This window comes from Drosophila virilis, chromosome X (genome assembly GCF_030788295.1).
Source record: "Drosophila virilis strain 15010-1051.87 chromosome X, Dvir_AGI_RSII-ME, whole genome shotgun sequence".
Lineage (NCBI taxonomy): Eukaryota > Metazoa > Arthropoda > Insecta > Diptera > Drosophilidae > Drosophila > Drosophila virilis.
In genome coordinates, this window is record NC_091543.1 from 26,855,538 (window position 1) to 26,869,707 (window position 14,170).

The 14,170-nt window shown below is 40.3% G+C and overlaps 2 protein-coding genes and 1 long non-coding RNA gene across 3 annotated transcripts; 1 reads left to right on the top strand and 2 right to left on the bottom strand.

Annotated features, from left to right (window-relative positions):
• Nucleotides 1-735: 735 nt before the first annotated feature.
• Nucleotides 736-13,767, top strand: LOC26530434 (uncharacterized). Its single transcript, XR_001449986.3, has 3 exons — nt 736-942; nt 13,432-13,594; nt 13,653-13,767. It is a non-coding gene; the product is annotated as an uncharacterized lncRNA (long non-coding RNA).
• On the bottom strand, nt 7,286-9,110 carry LOC6631634 (angiopoietin-related protein 7). The gene is made up of 3 exons (XM_002055101.4): nt 9,001-9,110; nt 7,577-8,925; nt 7,286-7,507 (listed from the first exon to the last, which is right to left on the bottom strand). The coding sequence occupies exons 1-3, from the start codon at nt 9,064-9,066 to the stop codon at nt 7,378-7,380; spliced, it is 1,545 nt and encodes a 514-aa protein (XP_002055137.2). The 5' UTR covers nt 9,067-9,110; the 3' UTR covers nt 7,286-7,377.
• On the bottom strand, nt 12,366-13,135 carry CheA7a (Chemosensory protein A 7a). Its single transcript, XM_002055100.4, has 2 exons — nt 12,905-13,135; nt 12,366-12,835 (listed from the first exon to the last, which is right to left on the bottom strand). Exons 1-2 carry the CDS (start codon nt 13,118-13,120, stop codon nt 12,542-12,544), a joined length of 510 nt encoding a protein of 169 aa, XP_002055136.1. The 5' UTR covers nt 13,121-13,135; the 3' UTR covers nt 12,366-12,541.
• Nucleotides 13,768-14,170: the final 403 nt, after the last annotated feature.

Consider the following 14,170-nt stretch of genomic DNA (forward strand, 5'->3'; position numbering starts at 1 on the left):
CAACAACAAAAACAGAAAAATGATTTATTTTTACACACAGAAAGAGAAAGAAAGACCTGAGCTCCGGAGTGAGAGAGTCGAGTAATGAGGGCTTAGCCCGCCACGTATATACGTATATGATTGCTTCTAATAAGAAAAGTGGCAAAAGTGTACAACACGGGGAAAATGCCGACAATGAGGCAAGGCAGCAGCAACAGCAACAACAACAACAACAACAACAACAAAAACAACAGCAGCAGCTCCACAATCATTCTGAGTGCCAGGCAGGATCTGGCCAGGCGCAAGGTAAGGCATATAGGCAGCATGCCTGCTACCAATAATAAAGTAATCAAAGTGATATGGTGTTGATGCTGGGGCACCATTGGGCAGGGGCAGGGGCGTGGTGTGGTGTGGTGTGTGAGTGTATCCTGCTGCCCATCTGTTCGTGCGTTGCCATGCCACATATGGCCAATTGTGTGTATTTGTGTTGTGTCTTGGTATCCTGTGATTATGCCATTAAGACATCGCAAAACACCGTATAGATGCGCCCCCGTGCCCACTACCACTATAACCATCATAAGTCCAACCCCCTTCCCACAATAAGGCAATCGAATTAAGGCCTCAGATCGGACTGGCTTTGTTGCCAATGGAACAGTTTACTTCGTGTGTGTGTGTGTGTGTGTGTGTGTGTGTTAGACAGAAAAATACACTTATTTAAAGACTGATAAATGAGTAAACCTTGAACAATATGCTATCAACATTTGTATGTTTGGTATTGAAAATAATAGAATTTAGTAAGAAACAGGAAGCATAATAGACGAAGGAACCGAATGCGAGATACTCAACATGTACTGTTTAATCAGCTTTGAACTGGGGAAAATGGGCGAAACAGACTCGGTCAAAAGAACATAGTTATATAATGCGAGCTGGTCGGTAAATAACAGTTGCGCTTTAAAATAAAAGGTATTTATTCATAAATTAAACATATTGCACTTGCGATTCAAGTTTAACTCATAAATAAACCTGCGACTGAACAGCTTTAGATTCTTGTTGCACCGCAAAAGAAAAAAATGTATGCTTTTTGTGTAGATGTCCCTCAGATCTCAAGGAATATCTTTTTAGAAGCAAATGCTTTAAGCTAGACTCTGTTATAAAGCAAATGTTTGCATTGTCTTGGGATTGGCACAGCTAGATCCTTCCTATACTACTTCCTATAAGTGGTTTGCAGGTATAATGAAATTATCTTTAAAGGTGCTTTATTCAAATATGATAGACGCTTTTTAGCTGGCTATAATCAGATTTAGATGCATATCTACGCCAGATGAGGCTTTCAACTTTTAAATGTAGTCAATATATTCTTTACTTATCGCATTTACAATATTCCTACCTGCATAGAATATTCCAAGTCGAGTCTAACCTAACTAAAACTAACCTAACCCTGATATTTACGTGCTTCATTTCAATCGAAACTTCGTGGAAACATGTGTTTTATTTGGTCTCGTTGGCTGCAACGGCGTGTGCTCTGCCCATAAATAGTTGCCTAATTACCGAACCCAGTGCCAAGTGCACTCACTCCAGCAACGCCACCTCACCGACCTCCTGCCTCGAGACGTCTGCCTCGATCTAAAGCGAAAAACTTGCCGAACAATGCACAAAAGAAACTCTGCCAAGCAAAAGCTAAGTGAGTTTGGGGTACACTAAAAACATATGCCAGAACACCGATTGCAATTAATCTTGTGCATGTTGAATACCCCAAACTATGCTTAGTTAGTGCCACTTCATGTGCTTCCCACTCACCTGCCACCTTCTCGAGACGCTCCTCGCTAGCTGCAGGTGGCAGCTTCTGTTTATTGGTAAACAACAAAAGTTTGCGGCGCACTTTTTTGGGCTAGAACAGCAACTGAGAGTGGGGCACAAAGCGAGTGCGAGAGAGAGAGAGAGAGAGATACGGGGGGAAACAGGTGGAGATATAGACAGTGGACGGCAATAGGAGTTTAGCTTATGTGTGGGCGCTGATCTATTGTCTCGCCTGTTGGCAGCAACCACAAACTTTGGCTGCATACTTCAAGGCGCAGCAGCTAAACGACCCCCTTCCCACTCTAAGCATGTGTGTGTGTGTGTTATAGACATTTGTGAGGTATCCCTTAAATACCAATTTATGGCACAGGCAGATAAAGTCCCAAATCTGCACTTAATCTTTTGCATTGTTTAATTTCAGCTCATTGAGTTAGCGACGCCAAAAATGCCGCACACAAACAAAACAGTCACAAGCGTGTGTGTTTGTGTGCGCGTGTGTGTGTGGGCGCGTGGGCGTGGCTGGCAGCGACGTGGGCCAGCACTGTGTAGAGGCGCGCGCGTTTTGGGCGCACTTAAGTTGGTTGCCAAATAAATCGTTGTCGACGTTTACAATATATGTGTGGCTGCTTTTTCTGTGTGTGTGTGTGTGTGTGTGTGTGAGTGTGTGTGCAATATTCGATGCTTTATTTCGACCGCAGCAAAAACAACAGCAACAGTTCGTTCAACAGGCGCCACAGTCGTTGTGCACCCTCGCAACCGCCCTCCCACGCCATCCCGACCCTATTCCAACCGATCCACTGCCTGGCAGCCTCGACAAAAGTTGTTTGCTGCTAGTTAAAACTTACAACTTGCGCGTTATTTCCTGCCACACACACACAATCACACACACACACACACATGTGGCAAACTGAATGTGCGCCCCTTGGAATATGTCCTCCCTATCAGCCCCATCCCCCTTTAACCGCAATGCCCTGCGTACTTAAGGTGTTAACGCAAAAGCTTGACTCATAAAATATTGAAAAAGCCGCAAAAACTTTGCACCAAAAAACGTGGTAGCAGCAAATAGAGCGGAACGGGAAGGAAAGGAGCACGACACACACACACACATACACAGGACATCAGGCACAGGGGCTGCAGAGCACTGGGGTGCGCAAAACAAGCTGACTAAGATAGCAGCTCCAAAGGTCGGAACCCCAAATTGAACGGTTAAGTGGCAACCGGCAAAAGTTTTTCACCTGCCTTTGACTGCCATTTGTTCCCCATTTCGTAGGGAGCAGAGGGGCTCGGGATACATGTTGTTCCTCTTGGCTCTGGCCTAAATGGATTTATTGACTTATTAGCGCTATTTGTTGCGCCTTTTGCTTTGTTTTTGCGCAGCTAACATAACAAGTTAATTGATAGTCAACACTGTACGAGCTAGGCTGATAAACCTGTGTTAGTGGGCGCTTCGTACTAAATGGAATTGGGCTATATTCCAAATACAGGTGCTATAATCTTAAAGAAAAGCAAGGCAAACGATTTGCATTTATGACAAATAGTAGACGACCTTTGCGTTATTCTCGTTAGATAAGTTAATTCAGCAGTACACACAGTTTTTTATACTGAACAACGGTATATGTCAAGATTTGTATACTACCTATCAATCAAATCTAGAAAGTAAGCAAATATAAAAGATCTGGAATATGGAAAAGATGTGTAGACAGAAGAGAAGAGATCAGGGAAAGAAGCCACAGTTCAGTTATTTAATGCGGTTGTGAATGCGGATGTGAGTGCGAGGCTTCAGCCTCTGCCTCGGCATTGACTTTGGCATTTTACGCGCTATTACCACCTTTTCGACGCAATAAAATATTATTTGAATAAAATTATATTCGGCTGATGCACCACAATGCCTTCTAGCTCGCTCTCGCTTTCTCCAGGTATCTCTCCTATTCTGGCCGACTCGCAGTCTCGCACAGTGACTGCTGTAAATCAACGTCTCGATGACATTAAAATAAAATTTTAATGCCACGCAAAAACGGCACGGCGCTGCGCCTCCATTTAGGCCAGAGTCTGAGCCACAACCAAAGCCATTTTCCATTTCACATTTTCCATGCAATTTTCTGTCGCTTTTTGATCGAAAACTTTTGCTGCTGCTGCTGCTGCTGCTGCTGCTTTTGGCTGCTGACTGCTTAGGACGTGGACGAGGGCGGCGTCAAGGGTGGGCGTGGGCAGGCGCTATCATTTTCACCTTGGTTACACTGCACAGTTTATTTGAATTTATCAGCATGCACACGCCCATCGCCTCCTCAGGCCGCCAGCCCAGCCTCTCCCCGTCTGGCCGAATGGCTCATGGCAAATAATTGTAAATATTTGATACACAATAAGGCAATAAAAATAAAATTGAAATTTTCGCTTTGTGCACGGCGTTGCCACTGTTGTCGTTGTTGTTGTTGTTGCCACTCTTGTTGCGCTTGTTGTTGTTGTTGTTGTTGTTGTAGCTGCCTTTTATTATTATCATCGTTGTCGTTTTCGTCCTGTGGAGTCGTCGTAAAGGAAATTGATACATAAGTCATTTTTATTGGCATATTCTTTTGTGTAATTACGGCACAGGTAATTTAAATTTCCTGCCCTTTTTTTTTATTTTCCCATTATATTTTTTTGGTGCCTTCTTTTCAGCTTTTCCTCTTCACATATTCAATTTATGAGTGTTGGTAATTTCTGAAAAATTATGCGTAATGCGTTTATTTGCTTTTTTATATGATTTAATACGTTATTTAATTTTGAAGAACTATTGTATTATAATATTAAATGGGTTGGAAGGGTATAATTAAGTTACCTTTAATCAGTATTACAAGCAGGAGAATTCATCGCTCATGTCTCCCTAAATCAATATCAACGTTATGTAACTCTACCACTCTCTTTAAGTCCGTCATCTAAATATCGCCATTTTATGTGAATTTCGCACAAGAATGGTTGCATGAGTCTCATTATTACACTGCTTTCTCAAGCTCTTCCCATCTGTATCAGGCTATATGCAACTCTCTCTCTCTTTCTCTCTCTCTCTCTCTCTCTCTCTCGCTATCTCTTCCCTTACTTCTACCAGTACACTCTCTTCGTCTCAAATATCGATTGGGTATCGTCTTTCAATGCGATTCTCATGATCTTTAAAAATACTTAACAACAATGTTTATTCTCATTTCTCAAGCCAACTAAATATGATGTGTTTCATAGACACGATTCACAACACGGCAAATTAAAATACAGCCTTAACCTATTGAATTCCGTTTAAGTATTTATTTATACAGCGATTTCAAGTTGTTTTTATGGCGGGTAGCTCCATCAATTGGCAGCACATTTACAGCTACAATTTGGCATCTGTCTGGCCGTAACGAGTATTCTGATACTTATTGTTATGGCGTCTGACAGACCAGAGAGAGAGTGAAAGTTGAATGGAGAGAAAGCCACAGTTGAATTAGATTAACAATTGTAAAAGTAAATATTCGAGTAAAGGATGCATTACATCGAATGGTTCTGTTGCCCCCGTTTGAATAGAATTGCAATTGTTGTGAAATGAAATCGAAAAGCTTATAAAATTTAATGAAATGAAACCTTAAGAGCTTTGCAAGACAATCGAAACAGACTTCAGGCAGCAAGATGGAGAGAAAAAGAAGAAACTAAACGAGGAGGGGAAAAGGCAACTTAAAGGTGTAGTGATATAAGCTTGAACTGAAATTAAAGTTTGAAGTGAAAAATATTTATGTAACCTGGAACTACATTTCATTAGGGAAAGGATAAGACCAAGAGAGAGGGATATATATATATATATATATATATATATATATATAGAGAGAGAGAGGGAGAGAGAGAGAGAGAGGGGGAGACAAATGGGAAATGGGAAAGTGAGTTGGCTTAGACATCTAAAAATTACGCATTTTCTTTATCTCATTTGGGTCACATCCACTTTCGAAATATATTTTAAGTAATATTTATGTGCCTTTTAACTTAGTTTTACAATCACTTTTTTTTTTTGGTTTTTCTTTTGGTCACCAATTAATTTTTATTTATGTGCTTTGCGTTTTTTAGCTGAGTATTTTTTTGTATTTTATTTTTAATTTTGTGTGTCCCCTTATCAAACAAACAGTTGGCAAAATGATAAATGCCGTTGCTTTTGTATACGTCCACGAAACACCCCTTGCCCCAAAGCCCAGGCCCCAACCCTCTGTCCGCAGCACACCCATTTGGTAATTTAATATTTTTGCAACCAAAAAACGAAGAAAAAAAAATTAGAAGAAAAAAATTATGTGAGAAAAATGATATTTCAGAAGAGCGAGCGCTGTTAAAAAATGACAATTTTTAATTATCAAATGCGTTTAATGATAAAAATTGTTTATTATGGGGGCCAGAAAGAGGGTTGGGCCACGCCTTGGGCTTGGGACGCTTTCTGCTTGGACGGCACTGCGTCTTGGCTTTTAATTTATGATTTATTTGTGTGGGTGGCTCGCCTATAATAATTAATATTGCACACAAGCAAAAGACACCTACCCCCAATGCTCTCCTACAATACGTACCGCAGGCAACACAATCCCTGAGGAAGCCAGCAGAACGCTGCCAGTGGTCGCTGGAGCCGGGGGCAGATGGGGGGCTGTATGGTAGAAGCAACAGCTCCAAACGCAATATTTTCATAAATCTTTTTGCCGCGACGACGGAGCAGTAAGTGCAATGTCATTGAGGCAGAAGTGGCAGCAAGTAGCGCGGGGAATAAGCAGCACAAACACACACCGCACACACACACACACAACCACCCAACCCAACCCACACACACACACATGCCATGCCATGCTGTTATCCCTTTCGTAAGACAAAACCCAAGTGCACCCAGGCCAACGTCTTTTACGTCGGCGTCGTCTTGAGCCCTGCGCCAGGTACAAGAACGAAACGGAAAAAAATTAAAAGTATTTCTCGAATTATTGTTAATGATGATTAAAAATATGTGTACCTACATAATACACAGCACAGCTCAGCAAAGCACACACACGCGCCCCATCCCTCCCACTTTTCCGGTCTGCGGTTGGGCATAATCACAAACAAATTTTGTGGCCTGGCAACGCTTAGCATCGTTTCCCCAAACGTCCTCCTAACTCGAACCGAGTGTTCACTTGGCTTGTGAACTGACTTAATAATAATATGTAATCCAAAAAGCCAAAACACATATGCGCATACACAGCGCACTATGTATGCCCTAGGAACTGAGACAACAGCAGCTGCCACGAAGATAACTAAGTACTTGAAAATACTCAAATCTGGGTGAAATACTTGAGAAAAATAACTAATAGTATATATTTCATAAACCTTATATATTGTCCGGCTTTGTCCGAGGCAAGTTTCGCGCCTTACAACTTTATATATAACTATTTTATCCATTTTTTCTCCGCGGAAAATTTAAATTCACCCATACCATATTGAACTCAACATCTAAAGTTCCATTTTTACAGAGACCTACTTGAAGTCAAGAGACTCGGGTCGTAGCGCACAAGTTAAAAAGATGTTGTTTTTATTCTCTTGGCCTTAGTAAATTTACCAAATTATGATTTAAAACTAACTTTTATAGGCATGATCTGATTATCAGGTATATTGAACCGACTTGGGTCGCAGCATCATTTGCACTGCCTTAAAGGAAAAGGCGTGTCTCCCAAGCCAATAAATGCCAATATGATCTTTAGATCCCTCATTCAAGTACCGACCATTGAGGTTGCTGCAAGCGAGATGGAATTCAGGTTGTATTAAGCTGATGGAATTCAACGAAATTTGAACTTTGACCTACCTGTGACCACATCGATCATACCACCAGGCGCCATGCTTCTGCTCCGCACAATTTCCGTCGCTCCTGTCATTATCAACGTCATGAGTGGAAAACTTTCGGTTTCTGGCAAAGTAAAGGGCGTCGCTCGCATTGCCCGTGTAGGTGCCCAAAAGTTTCAGAGCGTAGGCCTCGCTTTCGCTGCCAACGCTAAAATCCGCGTAGCGGGCAAAGTAGGTGGAATTATCAAAGGCCTCCAGATGGATGTACAGCTCCTGGGTCTGGGCCATGGTCAGTCTGTAGAGCTTCTCCATACCGATAAAGAATTCGCCTTGCAAGCTGCCAAAACCTACGCGATAATCGCTCCAGTTCCGATAAAAGTTCTCGCTACCATCAATGCGACGCTGTATTACGGTCCAGCCTGGCCCAGCCAATCGAGAATCGCAGAGCACCTCAAAGGGATCGATGCCGGGTGCTCGTATCTTGTGTATATCGGAGGAGTTGCCAAACCAATGACAATTTGTCGATTGCAGCCTATCGACTTGCATCCTGTACTCCGATAACTGTGCCTGCACCTCATGCAGTTCCGATTGTAAATTCTTGATTTCCGATTGTTTTTGCTCGATTTGCATCTCGCTTGCATCGACTTGCAATCCGAGTGCGCTTCGTTGATTCAACATTCTTTTGACTTCCGCCTGCAGCTCGGCAATTTGTTGATCTTTATTCCTTAGACTATTTTCCAGCTCCTGGACTTTAACGTTATTCCAGTGTATTTCCGCATGCAGTTTCTCCAACTGCTCATCTTTGCTTTTGATTTGGGATTTGTAGTTCTCGATTTGTTCTTTGGTTTCCTTCGCATCGAACAGCAGCTGCTGGATTTGCTCCTCCTTCTGTGTCACGTTCTTAGCTGTTGCCAATTGTAGTAGCTCATTTGCCTGAGCCACTTCCTGCAGCTGCTCTATTTGAACTTCCTTTGCCTTGGCCTGCAATTTGCAGCTGTCCAGCAATTCAGCCTGTTCCTTGGACTCTTTTAGCAGCTGCTCAATTCGAATGGTTTTATCCTGTACTTGTAGCTTGTAGGCCTTCAATAGCTCATCCTTCACATTGCTGTTGTTTCTATGGGAGTTGCACAAATCCTGCTGTTGCACCAGTTGGTGTTCCTTCTCCCTAAGCGCAGTCTCCGCAACGGCGAGCTTTATTTGCACTTGATCATATTTGCTCTGTATTTCGACCAGCGTGTTCTCTTTATTTTGTATGATCTCATCAAATCGATCAATTTTCTCCTTTTTTACGGCAATTTCCTGCAGCAGCGGTTGCATTATTCCAAAACATTTGACGCTGAACTCCGACTTCAGGTTTGTCGCTTGCAAGTCCTTGACAACAATCATAAAATAGGATTTTAGAAATAGTTTATATAAACCTTATTGTAATTTAACTGAATAACATACCACTCCGAAAGCGAACACCATGGCTTGCATCAACATAAACAATAATAGAATTTGTTTGAAAAACATTTTTAACTTGAAAATGTGACTGAAGCGCAAATGAATTGAAACAAAACTAAATTTCGCAATTGGCCTCAGCTGCTACCAAGGGTCTAGAGGCTGCGCTTTGATATACCCTGTTTTAACAAAAGTGTGTAAAAAGGGTATCTTCATATATGGGGATAAACGTAACAGTGATAAGGCAATTCTATTATATATATAAATAAAATAATAATTTACGTATGTTTACAAAGTACAAAATAAAATTATAAAGTTCACCTAAACTTCATTTAACCAATATGTTGATTCCTATTTTCTGAAGACTACAGGGTATCAGCTTTAATAGCACTCTAGACCTAATCAGTTTTCTGCTTTACTTTTTTCGACAGCTTACTCATTCATATTCAAAATATATTTATGCGTATGTTTGTATATGTATATATGTGAATAACATATAAATATGCTGATAAGGAATTGAGACTGTGTGAGCGTGTCAGAGAGAGAGAGAGAGACAGAGAGAGAAAGAGAGAGGGATAAAACGCGTTTCTGCGCACTTCTATGTTTTATATTATATTATATTTATATTACAGATTTCCATATCATGTGCTATGCCCACCCAGATCACATTCGTTAAAAATGTTAACTCTCAGCATGTAAATATATTTGGGTATTATTTTTGGGTGTTATTTTTAAATTCAGATTCAATTACAAACCTAACATAACATAATTATATAAAGTGCAACTGTGTATAAATATATATAAAAACGTTATAAAATGCAGTTCTCTGCACAAATATGCTTTGAAAACGTTGCTCAAAATCGAACAAATTCATTGTACATACCCACAAATAATAATATAATTAAAAAACTTTTATATTACAATATTTTGTATAATGTTATCAGAATTTGAGGAAATTTATTTGTTTTTGTGAGCGTCAAAAATATTCGGTTCTTATCGTCCAAGCATTTCCATAGCCCTACAAACGCGTTGAATCCAAGTTCAAGTTTACAGATTGATAATCTTTAGCTCGATGCTAAAGTGCATAAGAAATATGAAGTACACCCAAACTTGGAATTGTCGCTGACCAAATACATTTTTCAAAATATAAATAATATCAGCTTTCAAATATGGGTATAGTATGCTGATTCCATATCATGTAAGCCATAATAGAATAATCAAACTAAATTCAACGTAGGATAATAAATGAAAATGCCAAGTCTATTATATTAAAACCTACTTATTACTTAATTTTACTTTTAAAATTACGTAGATTGGCTTCTATTATCTATCTGTATTATCTGTTATAAAAACCTGCTTGTGCCTGGCTAATTGGTGATCATATGCCTTGAAAGCTAGACAACAGATATTTGTAGTATAGTAAACAGTTATGGCATAAGTAATGGTTAAATCCAATCTCATGTACGAACAAATCTTGAAAAATGAATAAATGAAACATTTTTGTTTACCATCTGATCGAGCTCAAACTCGTTTTCAAAGATAGTGGTCTAATATCATGTGATATGTGTATCACACTTTTCATCTTCAAGCTCGAGTTTAAGGCTTTGCTATAAACAAGATTGAAGAAATTGTTCCACGCAGCGCATGGTACTAAGTAAATTATCTCTTTCGGCTTATAATTTAATTAACATTAAACTCATTTTCAGTAGATTGTTAGGGACATCTAAAAAATGCAACATAAAACTTGGCCCGGGCAAGGCCGGAAAAAGGCCGCTAGTATTATGTGAGTGTGTACCTACTCATATGTATGCATAAAAGATACCCCAGCTAGCATCCAGAGACTTGGGATGCGTCAAACTGCTCGCGAACAAAGGGGCAACGCTTGCGTGTGGCAACACTCGATAACATAATTATCTGTCATAATCAGTAGGCGTTGAAATGTGCAATTTCAAGTGCAATTTAATGTGCACCAACAGCCAACAGGCAACAGCAACAGATAGCACAAAAGTGCGTGACGTGTGGCGGCGGCGGCGACGGTGGGGGTGGGGGTGTCAGGTGTTGGCAGGGTTGCCAGGTTGCCTGCTTTGGGGCGCTGTCGTCTAAAGCATTCAGTTTGTGTTTTGAAAATTCGCATCAGATTATTGCAATAAACATAATTATGCGAGCTGCATATGATTTTTCAATTAAACACATGCAACACAACTCCCCAATTGCGACGGCGACGGCGGCAACGGTTGCTGCTGCCACGGCTGCTGTTGCTGCCACGCGGGTGGTTGACGCTGACGAGGCAAATAAAAAGCCATCCACATGCATAGGCAATGCAAATGTGCAGCAATATGTGAGTGTGTGTGTTTGTGTGTATTGCTGCTGCTGCTGCAGGGGTGCCGTAGGGCAGAGGAAGGCCGCCAGGGTCTGGGGCTTCTGGTTATGGGTGGGCGAACTGATGACATGACCAACCAATTGCTGCTCGTTGCGGGTGTTTGTAATGCATATTTGTTAATTAAGTGTCGCATGTGGCTGTCGCTCTGTCTCTGCGTGTGTGTGCGAGTGTGTGCAATTGTAACGGTGCTTAAGTGGAATCAATGGATTGTAATGCACAGATAATCATTTTTAGCAAAAACACAGCCCATTGCAAAGCCATAAGCAAAACCCCAACCCCGATCCCCGCACCCAACCCAATGCACAACCCTTTATGCATGCTGTGCTGCACGATAGAGAGAGAGAGAGAGAGGGAGAGAGAGAGTGGGATGCTGGGGCAGCTGTCATTATGCTCGCGTATTTTGGAGAGCCTTGCCATATGCTGGGCGTTGCCACTCTGCTTGTCAATGACAAATGGCACAGCGTGAAATAACGGGACAACGGCAGCAATTGCAATTGCAAATTTCAATTAGACGAGGTGTTGATGCAGAAACTGAATTTTGTGCCTTCCAATTTTTGTATTTTGTATTTGAAATTTTCAGCATGCAAGTACTTGACAAAGCTCTAAATCACACTAGACGCCAGACTCTTCAGATACCCTCTCAATTCTCAAGCTCCCTCTTAACTTGTTCGGCGAATACTCTGCCAACATCTTGAAATTGATAACCTCTGTATATTTAATGATAGCTTATTATACCAAAATTTAAGCATTTGAGAAATATTAGAACTATTCAAGGGAATAAAAACGAATATTAAACATCATAGCTATCCTCAAATGTTGGATGTGTAGTCCCAAGTCTTAACCGATTTCTGACATTACATAAGTTTTGCATCTTTCTTGTCAAAATACTCAAGCTTCTGCAACTAATCCAAATATATTTCAATTCCACTTGGGATTTCAGCTTGGTTCTGGTTAAATCCTAAATATTTGGGAATGAAAAGCTTGCATTAAGTTCTAGGTCCTTGAAAGCGAAATTGTTTTATGTTTGACAAGTGGGAAAGAAGCTTAAGATAAGTAAGACATACACATATATGTAAAACGCCTGCAGTGCCAAATGGATCCACCCAAAATAAAGAATACTATAATAAGAAATTAGCAAAAGTAAACAACAAAAAATATGAACAGATGTCATTGGGTTAGTGTGACAGAGGCCAAATGACCACTGACATTATCATCTTTATCCGTTATGTTAAGCACCAATAGGTAATCCCCCATGGGCATAGTAGGTGGCAGGAAGGTGGTCTCCAGTTCGTAGTTGTCTATTGTGTACTTGTCCTTAGAAAATGGACAGTCGCCCTGTTCTATCATATTGGACTTCTTTTGCAAAATGAACTTCTCGTTGACGAACTGACAGAATGGAACCTTTATTAAGGAACCTATCTGTTTGGTATCCTCTTCGTAGCCGAACACATGCCGCCACATCTGAAGAGTTTAATAAGATATAATACATATATATATAATATATTATATATAATTTGGAAAGTGTCTTACGCTCTGCTCATCACCAATATTCCTTTCAAATTCGATATTCCTGTCCAGAGTATACTTGTTGCGTCCCACATGCCTTATGCGCAGCGTGCCCCAATCGGCCCAGTCAATATTCCCATTTTCAAACGAGCTTAGCTCGATGCTATAGCTCTTGTCCTCGGCCCTGGCGTACACCAGCAACATCAGTCCAACAACCAGTAGTCCCGAGAGACTAGTCATGATGTTGCAACTAAATTGGCAACTGCTTCACAGCCAGCACACTCTTTATATGTGAGTCCGGAGAGCCCAAGCTCTTATCTCGCATGCAATATCATTGTTTCTCGAACTTTAAACAGTTGAATCATGTTTATAGACTGACCATTATTATATATATAAGTATTATTATTTATATGTCAAATTCATAACTTTATAGCTTTATAATATTGTAAACTTATATAATTGTATATTTTTACATTTTACATGCTATGGATTGTACATCTTATGCGATTACAATCACAATTTGTTAATACTATTATCATAATAATGTCTAGGTCAAAGTTAATGACTAGTTGGTGATCACCACACATTATAAGCAAAAAGAGCCGAAGCTGAAGCTGCAGCGGCCTCAACTATGAAGGAGTCGGCGACTTGAACAATGGAGGAGGCAGTGACTGTGGCTTTGGCGGAGCAGGCGACATCAATTATAACAAAATGGTACGTATTTTAAATCTAATATATAAAATAAATGTAACATATCTTCCTGTTCTTTCAGTGCTGTGTTTATATAAAAATTCTTCTCCCGCCTACTGATAGATGACGCTAATATAATCGTGTGTGTGAAGTTTCAGATGAGCGCGTCATTCAAGTGTATATTTAAGTATTAATATAGGTCCAATAAAGTTGTTATTATCATACAAAGATATGTATTTTAAAAGCAAGGTGCAGATAAATTAATTGTGGCATAGCTTACATAATAAAAGCAAAAAATAATAATATATATTTTCACATTTAATATTTTATTTTTTACAAAAAAGTCCAAGCTGCATATTAAAATTGCTTTTTCATAATTAGTTTTTGCTAAAATTTTATTTAATTTCAGCTTGGAACGTTTCCAACTCCACCTATTTGAAATTACAGCATAAAATCACCAAAATTACCTGCCCCCTACCTCTGCTGGGGCTACTGCCCCCGCTGCAGGGCGTGCACAGTCAACCGGCTCTTAACTTTTCAACAAGGCCGCCTGCCTTTTGGTTGGAATTCTCCAATATTTTATGCCAACTAATCTCTTAA

Bases quoted from the DNA above. Each gene is read 5' to 3' on its own strand.
- LOC6631634 (XM_002055101.4), bottom strand. From the start codon at position 9,066: ATGTTTTTCAAACAAATTCTATTATTGTTTATGTTGATGCAAGCCATG. The intron at 8,926-9,000 runs GTATGTTATTCA...ATTGTTGTCAAG, and splicing joins TGGTGTTCGCTTTCGGAGTG to GACTTGCAAGCGACAAACCT. The intron at 7,508-7,576 runs GTAGGTCAAAGT...TCTCGCTTGCAG, and splicing joins TATGATCGATGTGGTCACAG to CAACCTCAATGGTCGGTACT.
- CheA7a (XM_002055100.4), bottom strand. From the start codon at position 13,120: ATGACTAGTCTCTCGGGACTACTGGTTGTTGGACTGATGTTGCTGGTG. The intron at 12,836-12,904 runs GTAAGACACTTT...TAAACTCTTCAG, and splicing joins ATATTGGTGATGAGCAGAGC to ATGTGGCGGCATGTGTTCGG.